Here is a 13,685-nt window from a genome sequence, read left to right as displayed (position 1 = left end):
AAGTGGGGCTTTGTGCGTGAAAGTGAGCATCCACTTCACCCCAAAGTTCCTCAGAACAGGATAGCTTAGTCGGTAAAGCGGGCAACTCCTTTATCTCAGTGTCCTGGGTGGGTTCAAGCCCCACGCTGGGCAAAATATTCTTGCATTAGACAGGGTTGGACTAGATGACCCTCGGGATCCCTTCCAACTCTACAATTCTGTGAGTCTATGAAATAGGTTTACAGGAGTTTCCTGCTGCTGCGCCCCCCCCCATCCCATCCCATTTCCCCGTCTCCTGCGCGCGCGCACCCGAGGGGAGCCCCTGCTCAGCAGCCCCCATCCATTGGAGGTCCAGCCTTCCGGGTTTCAGGCGAAGAGCGAGCCTTGATGCCGGCGCTCTGCTTCCACCGCCCGTCCACCCCCCCCCCCGGCCCTCCTGGCGCCCCTTCCTCTCCCGAAGAGGCTGCTTGCTCTCTGTCGCGCGCGCCGCTCGCTCCCGCCGCTCCTGCGCCGGGCGAAGGGCAAAAGCAGCCCCAGGCACCTGCCCGGCTTGGCTCTCCGACCTGCGCCCAGAACCTGGCCCCTGCGTCACGTGGCTGGGGCCAGCCAATCGGGGGCCAGCCAGGAGGTTTCTTCTTTTTTTTTTTTCGGGAGCAGCCGCTGTCGGAGAAGGAGGTTGGCTGGGAAAGTTGCTCTTTCGCCGCTCCGTGTCGCGCGCCCTCGCCCGCCTCTCTCGGCGTTGCTGCTTTGAGCAGAGGGGGCCACGCCGCTCGCTCCCCCCCCGGACCTCGCTTTCCCGCCTTCGCTGCCGGAGGCGGGCCGCTTTACCTGTTGCTTCAGCCGCCGCCCCGCGCGCCCCTTTGCCTTCCTTCTCCTCACCTGGCCCCTCCTGCCTTCCCTGGGAGACCCCGGAGCGCGCTCGCCTTTTGCCCTTCCGGTCAAACCTTTTCGCTCTTTCTCTGCCCTTCTTCCGGCCTACGTTGTCCCCGAACCTCTCTGCTTCCCGTCCCCAGTCTGTGGACCCGAGACCTTTCCACTTCCTCCCTTGCTTGGGCGCCTTCCGCTGAGCCCCCACAGCCTCCTAGCTTAGGCTTCCTGGACTGTGAGACCCTCCCACTCCCCACCTAGTTCTTTCATTCATTTTCTCCTCCTTATGAGCCTTGCCCTGACTCCCCTCCCTCCTCCAATCCTCTGCCCCCCTCCACACTCCAACTTCCTGCCCTTGGTCTTCCAATGCCTCTGCTGCTCCCTTCTAGCTTGCTCCACTTCCTCTGCCATCACATTCCTGCCCAGTTGAAGCCTTGAGGGAGGTGGTCTTCTTCCAGAGGCTTCCCTGACTGTTCCCAATGCTGAGGCCAAAGTGGATGAGATCTGGGCCCCCGCCTTGACCATGGCCTTGGTGAGCTCCGAGGGAGCGGCTGAAGGGACCTCGGGGACCACCGGCCGTACCTCCTGCCCGCTCTGGACCGTGCTCTATGACTACGAGGCCTCCGGGGAAGATGAGCTGAGCCTGCGGCGAGGGGAAGTGGTGGAGGTTCTCTCCAAAGATGCGGCGGTCTCCGGAGATGACGGCTGGTGGGCTGGCAAGATCCGCCACCGCCTCGGTATCTTCCCGGCCAACTATGTGACCTACCAGCCGGGACGCTACCAACATCCCCCGCTGGGATTGCTGGAAAAGTCTGGGCATGAAGCCCAAGCCCAAGCTATGGGCGATGGGCATCCTGTCAGTGCTGAAGACCATTTGGGTTCTCTAGAAGAGATTAACTTCCAGCATCTGGAACTGCAGGAGATCATTGGAGTTGGGGGCTTTGGCAAAGTTTATAAAGCAAAATGGAAGGGCCAAGAAGTGGCGGTGAAAGCAGCGCGGCAGGACCCAGATGAGGACATCAAGGCCACGGCAGAGAGTGTGAGGCAGGAGGCAAAGTTGTTCTCCATGCTGAAACATCCCAACATTATTGAGCTTCATGGTGTAAGTTTGCAGGAGCCCAACCTCTGCCTGGTCATGGAATATGCTAGGGGAGGACCCCTCAACAGAGCTCTGTCAGGGGCCTCTCCCTCCACCAGTGGGAGTCATTGGGGCCGTCGGATACCTCCTCATATACTGGTCAACTGGGCCGTGCAGATAGCTCGCGGGATGCTTTACTTGCATGAAGAAGCCTTAGTATCCATCCTTCACAGAGACCTCAAGTCAAGCAACAGTAAGTACAGTGTTCAAATACGGTGGTGCCTCGCAAGACGAAATTAATCCGTTCCGTGAGGCTCTTTGTATAGCGGTTTTTTCGTCTTGCGAAGCAAGCCCATTGACAGCTTAGCGGATTAGCGCTACAGCTGTCAAGCGGCTTCCAGCGATCAGCTGTTAAGCGGCTTATCAGCGGAACAGCTGATAAGCGCCTTAGCGGCTTAAGAAAAGGGCGAAAAAAGCGAAAAAAACCCGCGGGGGGATGCAAGATTTTTTTCATCTTGCGAAGCAACCCCATAGGGGAATTCGTTTTGCGAAGCGCCTCCAAAACGGAAAACCCTTTCGTCTAGCGGGTTTTTCGTCTTGCGAGGCGTTCGTCTTGCGGGGCACCACTGTAGTTTAAAAACTGAGTGAGACAAGTTACATTTTCCTTTCCATTTTTAAATGTTGCAACCCCAAACAGCACTGTGAGAAACATTGTTTTTAAACAATGTGGTGTTCTGAATAAAGGCAATGAAATATTTTTTATGTAAAACCTGGATTTGGCAATGCCACAATGAAGCTCTAACCTCTTGAGTCAAGTTGGATAAAAGAGTCAAGTCTCAAAAGCAAAAGTTAGACTCTAGGCATTTGTACTGGGATTTGAAATCAGTACTTTTTCTTTTCCCATTCAGAATCTGCCTTTCAATTATTCTATGTTACAAGATAATCCAGTTCTGTTGCATGAAGTTTCTTTTCTGTTGTCGCAACACCATTGTAGATGCACAAGCTGTTCAGTTTTTAGCTGTGTTTGCATTCTTAGAAAACCTGAGCAGCCTCTTACAAGAAAAAGGGTCTGGGTGACATTTTTCTTCTGAAATTTTGGTTTCAGCATTGTTGATTATAAAAACAACAAAAGCATTTGTTTGTTTGTTTTAGGAGTTATATTTCGACTAAGGCTATTGCTTATATACACTACCTGTCTTGTAAATACTGAAAATGTAAAATAGTAATGCTGCTCAAATCTGTGGACTGTTGTTGTTTGGTGCCATTTTGTTAAATCTGGGAGGAAGCAGTCTTACTTCACCAATAGCTTATTATTGTTTCCAGGTGCCTGAGGTGTTTAATGTCATAATTTGAAGGGCGGTAAGTGTGCAGAACTGCCAAAAAAAAAAAAGTGTTTCAATGTCTTTACCTGTCCTTGTGTACCATGCCAGATGGGTGGGGTTCAAATAATAAACTACTGCTGCTACCGATTATTATTATTAATGTGGATTGTGAGGATCAGTGTTGCTTGGGGTGTGGGGTTTGTGCCACATCCTGAAAGCTCATAATGAAGGATCCCATTGCTTTTCAAGTGGAAAAGAGAGGGGGGATTTCTTATTCTCAAAATATCCTGTTGCAACACGTAGAATAAGCAATGGTGGAATAGTTTGAAAATTCAAAATGAGTGAAGAAAGCTTCCACATTTTCCTGCTACGACATGGCCAGTTTACTTCTTTGTTGGACCAGTATTTTCTAGTCGTTGGGATTAAAGGAGGACCCCCCCCCCCGGTACTCACACTACAGTAGTTACGTTAGTCCCCTTAAGCTTCTGCAATGGCACCCTGTTGACTTAATATAAGGCTGCTGCTTCTCAAGGCACCCACCCATGTTGGATATATAAGCTAATCTCCAAAACCTACGTTATAGTTGCCACAATAGAATAAATTTGTCATTATTAATTTCATTTCTATACCACTTTATATTTTAAAGAAAAAATCTCAGAGTGGTTTACAACATATTAAAACATCAAATAAAACAATCCAGAATAAAACAAATTCAAGCTTCAAATAAAATATTTCAGATCCTTCTCTACGTGACATTTTCCCCATATTTATTTACTTAATTTATATAGATGCCCCATAGGAAGTCAGTGTGGTGTGGTGGTTAGAGCATCAGACTAGGACATGGGAGATCAGGGTTCAAATACCCACTCAGTCATGAGGCTCACTGGGTGACCTTGGGCCAATCACAGCCTCTTAACCTACTTCACAGGGTCATTCTAGGAATTAACTGGTGGGGGGAGGGTGACCCAATTTGGATGTAAAATGAAGCCAGGCCTCGCGGTTTCATCTTCCCACATATGCTGGGGGAGAACTATCCACATATCATGGTTAAGTATGGTTTACTGTGACATGTAAACACAACCACTGTTTCACTTGTATAGCATATAAGGGTTGTTTATTTCTTATTTTACATTATGTGTGCAGGTCAGAAGCTTGTGCCTTCTTGCATTTGTGCACAGATGTTTATGTGCGCACACACACACTGCATATAAGTGTTCTGTCACTTGTTTTGGGATCTGTGCACCAGCTGCAGTCTGGAAATTGCTACCAGAAATGGAATGGAAAGAAGTCCTCTTAAACCAAATTCTATGTGTGCAGCTTAAGCATGAATGGACATCCCTCTGCCATGGACCATAAATATGAGGCTGGAAATCATTCAAATGTGAAATATGACTAAACGTAATGAGATTATGGGAAAGTTCCAATAAGGTAGCAGGAGAGGTGGAAAGGCCTCATTTGACTCCTCCGTGCACTTCCTTCAGCACCCAAAAGTTAGATATTTATTCTCTTGCAAAACTGGTTTTATCTTTAAATACTGCCTTATTTCTGGGGGAGAAATGAAAACTCCCCAAAGTTGCAGTTTTAATATATTACCATGAAGTATGTTCTATAGATCCTAGTGAGACTTAAGTTCTGGATAAACATGCTTAGGGTTGGATTAGATAGTGCAGATGCTGATGTGCTACATTCTGTAGTTATCTCTAGAGTGCAGCGTTGCTCCCAAGCTACACACTTAACCCCTGAGTCATAAACACCCTTCCATCTGGGCTTTCTTCAGAATAATCAAATACCGTATTTTTCGCTGCATAAGACACACCTTTTTCCTCCTAAAAAGTAAGAGGAAGTGCCTGTGTGTCTAATGGAGCAACTGTGTGGTCGATCACTGGCCCCCTTTCTGGCCCCGCCTCCTTGCCCCTGCCTCCATTGTTGAATGTTCTGCAGATGGAGGCTGTTTGTTTTCCCAGCGACATGTGACTGGATGATTAGATTATCTGTCTGGAAACTGTAGAAATGGCTCCCCGTCCTTTCCTAAAGAAGCTGCAGAACTGTGAGTTGAACCCCATAAAAACAGGATGTTTTCCCTTTGCAAAGTAAGCTCAACAACTTTGAGCTAATCCTCAAAAAATGGGGCTTTTCCCCTTTGCAAAAGAAGCTGCATAACTTTGAGATGATCCCCCCAAAAAAACTGGGCTTTCCCCCTTTTCTCCTCTAAAAACTAGGTGCGTCTTATGGTCAGGTGCGTCTTGTGGAGCGAAAAATACGGTATATATCCCAATTGCTTTTCAGCAATAATAACATGATCTGCTATCCACACACAAATGGGGTAGAATAGCCTTGCTACATGCAAGGCAGCTTGGTTGTGATGCAATTAAATTCTTTAGAGATGTAAACAAAATCTGGCTAGTTCCCTTCAGGGTAGGAGAAGTGCTGGTTTTTATACTTCTAGGAATGAGGAATGGGCCATCATGAGTTTCTCCCTTCCCAAAGGCCCTGGTGAATGCAACCTGAAACCTGCATGGCACCTACAGAGCCTTATTTGCATGTCTGCTACCTCCTCCCATGTTCCATCATAGGAAGATTACAGAATGCAGACTCATAGCTTTTCATCAGCTAACGTTTTAAAAATTCTCTCCCTCTCTTTCCTGTCTGCCTCACTTTGTTCAGCCTGATGAAAGGTTTTGGGGAACCTGAAAGGTTGAATACAATTTTGTGACATACTTTTTGGCCCGATACATATATTGCCCTTATATGGATTTTGAAACAGTGGCCCGATCCGTGCCATACATCTCAGTATTTTGTGGTTTTAAACAGCCATGGATTCCTCCAAAGAATCCTCCAGACTTGAAGCATATCTGAGGCGGGGGGGGGGGGGAAGCTGCAGGGTGCAGAATAAGCATATATCCCATTTGCAGATGTTGGAGGCCACATGTGGATATCATGAAGTACGTCCAACCAGCAAGCTCCAGTGGTAAAGCACAAACAAACACCAAACTGAAAAGAATTGACATCTGGAGAAATGGGTACCTTCACCTTCTATACCACTAAGCCTTAATTTCAAAAAACTCATTTTAATTCTTTTATATATTTTAAGGAATTTATATTCCAGCTTCCACAATAACAGCTATGATCGGGTGGCCTACATAATTTAAAACAAAGTAACAAAATGTCATAAAAGAAGCTGGACAACAACAGAGACAAGTTCATGCAGCCATCATTGAAGGCACCAAAAAGATAGGAACCCAGAGTCCGTGTCAGGAGTGTTTCAACTTGGTGTCCAGAAGGAATGGGGATGCATAAGGAATAGCTGCCAGGTGTCGTCCTCCTCCTTCCCAATTTCTCTCCCCAGCCTAACAAGCAGGCTAGTGGCCACAACTTTGGCTGACCTTTCAGGGAGGCAAAGTGTGTAAGGGAATGAGTGAGTGACCCCATGATATAGCACAGTGTTGTGCAGCATAGATGAGAAGAAAGATATAGTGACTGTGGCAGGAAGAGAAAGCAACTAAATCTGAAAGCTGGTGGCATATTAGGAGGTTGCCAGAGACTTGTCATGCATACTTGGCCCACCTGCAGCTGCTTAGCAGAGCAAACCCATTAGCCATTCCTGCTACTATTTTAATTATTAGCTGTTTTGCGTTACATAATATTGTACTATATGGTGGGCTTTGGGGGCGAATCATAAAATTGTGTAATGGTTAGAGGTGGCTACATATATTGAGTCATGAGGTTCTGCCTACAGTAATGAAGGTAAGGTGCAGGTCATTTATAGGAACAAGCTGCTTCAGTTTGAGCCAGCAAAGCACAGGAAATGCCCAGGCTATCCTGAACTTCCTTTTAGTCAGCTTCCTTTATGACTCGTGAAACTGAGCATTCCATTATTGTCTCATCTTAAAGCCAAGCACATATGCTGCGATTAGGTAGCCTTTCCCTTGAGGTTTGATTAGAAATTATGACAAATTTAATAATTTCTCTCCACCCACACCCTGCCTTATGCACCCAAAGGCTTATTGATTGCTAGGCGTTATACTAGTGCTTCTTTTGCTCTGCGTGGGGATAGTCGGTGATGCAATAGAGGATGCATGAGAAAATAATAAGGAAGCAATCCCTTGGGAATTGTCTTGATGTCAAAGGTTAATCACATCCCTTTCTGCTAGATCTGGCAGAATCTCTATGCGTTAATGACAAGCAAAATCAAGCATTTCTTTGTTTTGATGTTTTGGGGTGACATTATTTCTGACAAACTAGACCAGGAACCATAGTACAGTGGTACCTCAGTTTACAAACTTAATCCATTCCAGAAGTATGTTCTTAAACCGAAACCATTCTTAAACCAAGGCGTGCTTTCCCTAATGAGGCCTCCCGCTGCTGGTGCCCTTCCACCATTCAGATTCTGTTCTTAGACCGAGGTAAAGTTTCCAGTTTTGCGGAGTTTGTAAACCAAATCGTTCTTAAACCGAACTGTTCTTAAACCAAGGTATGGCTGTAAAGGTTTCCATCATAGAATACCTTTGTTCTAGTCTAAAAAATATTTGTCTCGCTCCCTGACCTACAGATTCTTGAAATGGATTATATTTGCTTTCCTTGCTGAATAACCAGCACTTGTATTTGGTTTAGTAAACTTTCCATAGCTATTCTGCACATGTATAAGCACATTAGAAGTATTGTCCTGGATCAGATTAAAAGATTACCTGGTCTATCATTATATCTTCAGCAGCTGCCAGCCAGATGTCTCAGGAAACTCAAAATATGATGGAGATTACTATTCCTTTTTTTTTTGCCCCAACATCTGGACATCAGAGGCATATTGACAGAGCATGGAAATTCCATTTTAGCAGTCACTGATGATAGAATTGACCTCCATTCATACGTGTGTTTTTTAAATGCAATTGGTCCTAGGTCCATCACAGCATCCTGTACAAAACAATACATGTGCTGTATAAATATGTTTATTTCTATTTATTTAGCAGAATTTGTATACTAAGCTGTATACAATTTGTATACAATTTTATTGTAAATAAAATCGAAGTAGTTTAGGGAGAAGGATTGGGGAAGGGTATTATTCCCCAATCCAACAAGGATTGGGGAATAATACCCTTCCACAGAGTTTCTCCAGTATAATCTTTTGTGATTCTCTGTGTTCAAAACCCCATCCCTTGTGACAATTATTGACACATCAGAAGAAGTAAACAAAGGAAAATAACTCACATTCTACTGGGAAATTAAACTTGGAAAACTAAAGCTAAATAAAATCTGTTGTATGATCACCTGACCCCCCCCCCCAATTTTGTTTGGGTCAGAGTTCTAAATTGAAGTTATTGGGGGTATTAACATTATGATCAGATAGGTAGGTTGCTTATAAGAAATAGAAGTAAGAAAACTTTTGTGTATGGTATACATACCTGTATCAATACAAACCTTTAGGCAATTCTGTGTTGGTAGTCTTGCAGTATTCTCACATGTTTTTCTCCTCAGAACATGTTCCAGTTTGTTTACCAGCTCCTTAGAGTATGACCCCTGGACTGGACACAGAGTTGGTAGTGTGCCACTTTGTAGTAGCATTATGGAGATTTTGAACTTGTAAATCAGCATGCAGTCTTATTTTGACTGTCTGGTGGGATTTAAAAGTCCCAACAACCTCTGGAGGACTACAGATTCTCCATTTGTGCTCTGCATGGAAACTTCCATGTCTAAAATCTTCCCTGTCGTATACTTCTGCCTAAACAACATTAGCATCCCTATGTAGCATTTTGCTTTCTGTGCATCGTTGCTGTCATGTGGAGAATATGTGAGTCTGACTGCATGGAGTGAAGGGCTTTTAGATGGTACCACCTTCACATGGATTGTTGCCATGGGGACTGGCTCGTTTCAGTGCTTATTTGTGGGCAAGTAACATGGCGCTGTGGGTTAAAGCCTCAGCGCCTAGGACTTGCCGATGGAAAGGTCGGCGGTTCGAATCCCTGCGGCGGGGTGCGCTCCCGCTGCTCGGTCCCAGCGCCTGCCAACCTAGCAGTTCGAAAGCACCTCCGGGTGCAAGTAGATAAATAGGGACCGCTTACCAGCGGGAAGGTAAACAGCGTTTCCGTGTGCGGCTCTGGCTCGCCAGAGCAGCGATGTCACGCTGGCCATGTGACCCGGAAGTGTCTCCGGACAGCGCTGGCCCCTGGCCTCTTAAGTGAGATGGGCGCACAACCCCAGAGTCTGTCAAGACTGGCCCGTACGGGCAGGGGTATCTTTACCTTTACCTTTAACATCTTAACATCAAACTTTTGCCTTTCAGGGGAAAAGTTGATTTTTCAAGAGGCGTAGCCATATTCATCGTTTGCAGCAAAAACTACAGCGAGCCTTGTGGAACCTTGAAAGAGTAACAAATCTATTATGACATAAGCTTTTGTGGACTAGATCTTGTCTACAGAAGCTTATGCCATAACAAATTTGTTAGTCTTTAAAGTGTCACAAGACTCTTTGTTACTTTGTTTATGCACATAAAACAAATACGCATATGCAAATGCAGAATGGTGTTGCAGTGATAATATGGGGCCACAGAGGCAGTGGCCGGGAGGGTAGAAAAGATTCAACTTGACAAAACATATCTTGCTGTTGAGTGTGAGTCTTGGAGCAAGGCCCTATGAATTACCATATTTTTCATAAGACGCACCAGACCACAAGACACACCTAGTTTTTGGAGGAGGAAAACAAGAAAAAAAATATTCTGAATCTCAGAAGCCAGAACAGCAAGAGAGTGAAAGCAGCAATCCCTCTTGCTCTTCTGGCGTCTGTGATAGCTGCGCAGCCTGCATTCGCTCCATAAGACGCACACACATTTCCCCTTACTTTTTAGGAGGGAAAAAGTGAGTCTTATAGGGCAAAAAATACGGTATTTCTAGCATGTAGAATTTTTTGTTTGCAGGAGGTGCATAGAGCTGATGTTACAGTTCTGTTTCACGTTATTAGTATCTTAATAAGTTCGTCAATTTTTGAACGACTGTAATACTGTAAAATTAAAATAATCTTACTGTTTGAAACACGCATGGAAAGAACTGTTGCTCTCAGCTTCGAGAGTAAGAAAATACACCTTTTAAACAAAATGTAATACCTTTTTTTGGCCCTTTTGTGACGTTATCTATAACACATGAATTAAGGAAATGAGCATGTTTACAGAATTCTGTTTCCCCCACTAATGGCGGGCATTTTTGTGCCAATGAGCTAATTATTTTAATATGGCTCAACCAATAACTTCTTTGTTTATCATCTGTCCACTTATTTTTTCTGTAGAAAATTAAAGTTCTTCTGTTACTAATCTTGAATTCAGAGTTGCTTGTAAGGTAACAAAGTTCTAATACAAGATGCCAGACCTCTGCTGGTTATACCTGGTTTGGCGAATAAAAGTGTGGGGACTATATTTGGAGCTATATCAAAGGCCCCGTGCATTAAAATAATAATAATATTAAAAACTTGTAACCCAGGGGCAGCCAATGTGGTGCTTTCCAGATGTTGTTGAACTCCAACTCCCATCAGTCTCCCTGACCATGGTTAATGGTCAGATAATGAGAATTGCATTCCAACAATATCTGGAGGCACCACTTTGCTTACTCCTGCAATAACCTATCCAACTACTTCCTGATGAGTGGCAGGGTTGTGCTATATCTGAATTTTAATTCATACTGTACCATCTCACATATTTCTGCCAAAGATGCCCATTTGACGGGATGGTCTGGAAGGTGGCTGAATAAGAGAAAAGCCTTGAAACCTTTAATAGCTTGAAGAAGCCAGGCAGAAAGAGTGGGCTGAAGGACATGGGAGACTTAAGTAAATGCAGATGAGCTTGGCAGAGGAGGCCAAAATATGCATGTATCAGCCAGGAGGGACGGGGAGGACACAAGATTTTCAGTTCATTGCAGGAATTTGATGGATGTGCAAGTACAAAAGGACTGCATCTTTGGTAGTGTGAAATTATTCTGCAAGTTGAGAAAGTTTCCCCACCATTGTGAAGCTCAAGTTTTTCACAGGGGCACGACTTCACTTGCTGATCTTTGAAATAAAATATGTACTTCATTTTAGCAAGGAGCTTTTCCTCCCCCTGTTTCATAAATGACTCAGATGTCCATTGAGAAACTAGCTTAGAATTCTAAAATGAAAACCCCAAACCAGTTACTCACTTCAAAGTTTATTGCCAAGGGGCTCTTTCTATACCTAATGCTACAGCTTCAGACCCAGACATGCCAGTGTTGGCAGAACAACTCTGCTTTGTTCTTTTCAGTGCTAATGAAATGTTTACTTTTGCAGGTGTGCTTTTAACTCAAGCCTGATAAGCCAGCCAGCTTTCTCACTGCTTCCTCTAAAGCACTACAGCAGCAGCAGCAGCAGCAGCAATGTCTTGTGTCCTGTAGGTTCTTACTCAAGAAATGAAACAGTGTTGAAACCTGTATTTAGTGTAAAGTTATTGTCAGAATGTTAATGCTCCTAGCTGCATAATGCTGTTCTTTAGTCATATTTTCAACAATTATTATCTACAAAGGCAAGAATAGCAATGACGTGTTTCATCTAAAGTGATTGAAAACACACAGAATTTGGGGGTTGGATTCAGAGCAAATTAAAACTCCATTGGGTTTTGTGAAACTTAATGGGACTTGAGCTTTCCATGTAGATTTCAGTGGGTTCTAAGCATCACTAACTTGGTCTGGATCCACGCCTTTCCTATAGAGCACAAAGTTTAATCATGGGCAGTTCTTCTAGATAAGATACAAAAGGTCATGAACATTGAGCAAGTGGCTTCTTAAAATGATAGGAACCCTCCCATCAGATGTCAAGGAAATAAAGGACTACACAACTTTTAGAAGACATCTGAAGGCAGTCCTGTGTTAAGAATTTTTAAATGTTTAACATTTTACTGTGTTTTTTTATGTGCTGTAAGCCGCCCAGAGTGGCTGGGGAAACCCAACCAGATGGGTGGGCTAGAAAAAAATAAGATGATGACGATGATGATGATTTATTAAGCAATAGCTTGTCTTGTTGGTCATGAGAGCTGTCATAATAAAATCTACAAAAAGAGACATAGGCTGGAATGCATCTTTGTGATATGGTGAATGTCCACACTCAACAATGCCTCTCTCCCCCTTCCCCATCCCAGTACATTCCACCACCAGTTTTCCATTGGGAGAATTGGATGGGGAAGGGAGATGGAGGGAGAATTGCATAAAAAAAACCAACCCCCCCAAGCAGTAATAAATGGATATTGAGGTGGGGTTCTCTTTAATCTGTGAGTGTTGGTACTTAGCAGACTGAAATGAACACAAGCAAGGCAGAGAGAGACAGAGAGAATATGTGACCCATGAAATCCTGTGATCATTCACCAAATTCAACAGCTGTACCCCCATTGCTGATTATGATTTGTTGGTTTAAAGCTGCATCGAGATCCAGTAGGCTTGATAGATACAGGTACGGCCATGTTAATATCCCACAAGCAGCTCTCAGACTTGATGGTGGGTTGTCCTGCAAAGCGTAGTGCAGTCTGACACTTCTATGGAATTGTGTGGCCCATTGTAACTTGTCTGCCAAGCTGAGGGAACATGGGAGGGCAGAGATTTGTGATTTGATAAAGCAATGCCCTAAATTTACCAATGGTTTCATCTTGTTCCTTGCTCCCCGCACAATAAACGGACCACCTTGAGCCAAATTAGTGCAGATAATCAAGGCATATGTTGCTACAGGGCAGCACAGGCTTCCTCAACCATGTCCCTCCAGATGTTTTGAGACTACAATTCCCAGCATCCCTGACCACTGGTCCTGCTAGCTAGGGATCATGGGAGTTGTAGGCCAAAAACATCTGGAGGGCTGAGGCTGGGGAAGCCTGGGGTAGTATGTAACCTTGCATTTTGTACTTGCAAACTGCATTTACAGCATAAGCTTTCTTTTGCCAATCAGTAATTGTGCTATTGCATAATTACCATGAAACACTTTGCTGACTTGCCAATAATGGGTGGCTCTCTAGGAGAAATCTGAACGTCTCCCCCCCCCCCCCAGTTTATTGTCACACTTTCAACCCAACATTACAGCCAGATTTCAAAGGGCTTTGGGGTTCATTATGTCCTCGTTGCGACTCATCACAAAACTTTCTGTACTCTCAACTTCAGGTGATCACACTTTTACTATGGCTGTGTTGTTGTTATGCATTGTAGAGTTTTTCTTACAGCCAGATTTCATATTCTTTCATCCCAAGTGTTTTGAGGCATGTATGCTCTGCTGCTCTTTCCTTAAGGGTAAGCCCCTGCAATAATCAAGAGGTAGAATTTATAGAACATGTGATTTCTATGCTGGAGTTTTGCAGCATATGATTGATTAGCCCTTTGTTGACCAAACTACCTGGCAGACCAGTTCAGTTTTATGTTAAATATCCAATGGAAGTTACAAACCCAAAGGTATCACTTGCAGTGACTAAATTTCTA

At 44.4% G+C, this 13,685-nt stretch overlaps 1 protein-coding gene across 2 annotated transcripts in view; it reads left to right on the top strand.

Annotated features, from left to right (window-relative positions):
- Positions 1 to 539: 539 nt before the first annotated feature.
- Positions 540 to 13,685, top strand: part of MAP3K21 (mitogen-activated protein kinase kinase kinase 21) — a 31,661-nt gene continuing 18,515 nt past the window's right edge. The window contains exon 1 of one of the 2 annotated variants that reach the window (XM_081906812.1): positions 540 to 2,177. In XM_081906812.1, coding sequence (XP_081762938.1) covers positions 1,370 to 2,177 — 808 coding nt within the window. In that variant the 5' untranslated portion in view covers positions 540 to 1,369. The remainder of the gene's footprint in view (positions 2,178 to 13,685) is intronic. The other variant, XM_081906813.1, reaches the window with a different exon arrangement.

Source organism: Podarcis melisellensis (genome assembly GCF_964234715.1).
Source record: "Podarcis melisellensis genome assembly, chromosome: 3".
Lineage (NCBI taxonomy): Eukaryota > Metazoa > Chordata > Lepidosauria > Squamata > Lacertidae > Podarcis > Podarcis melisellensis.
This window is presented reverse-complemented; position numbering and strand designations above follow the sequence as displayed.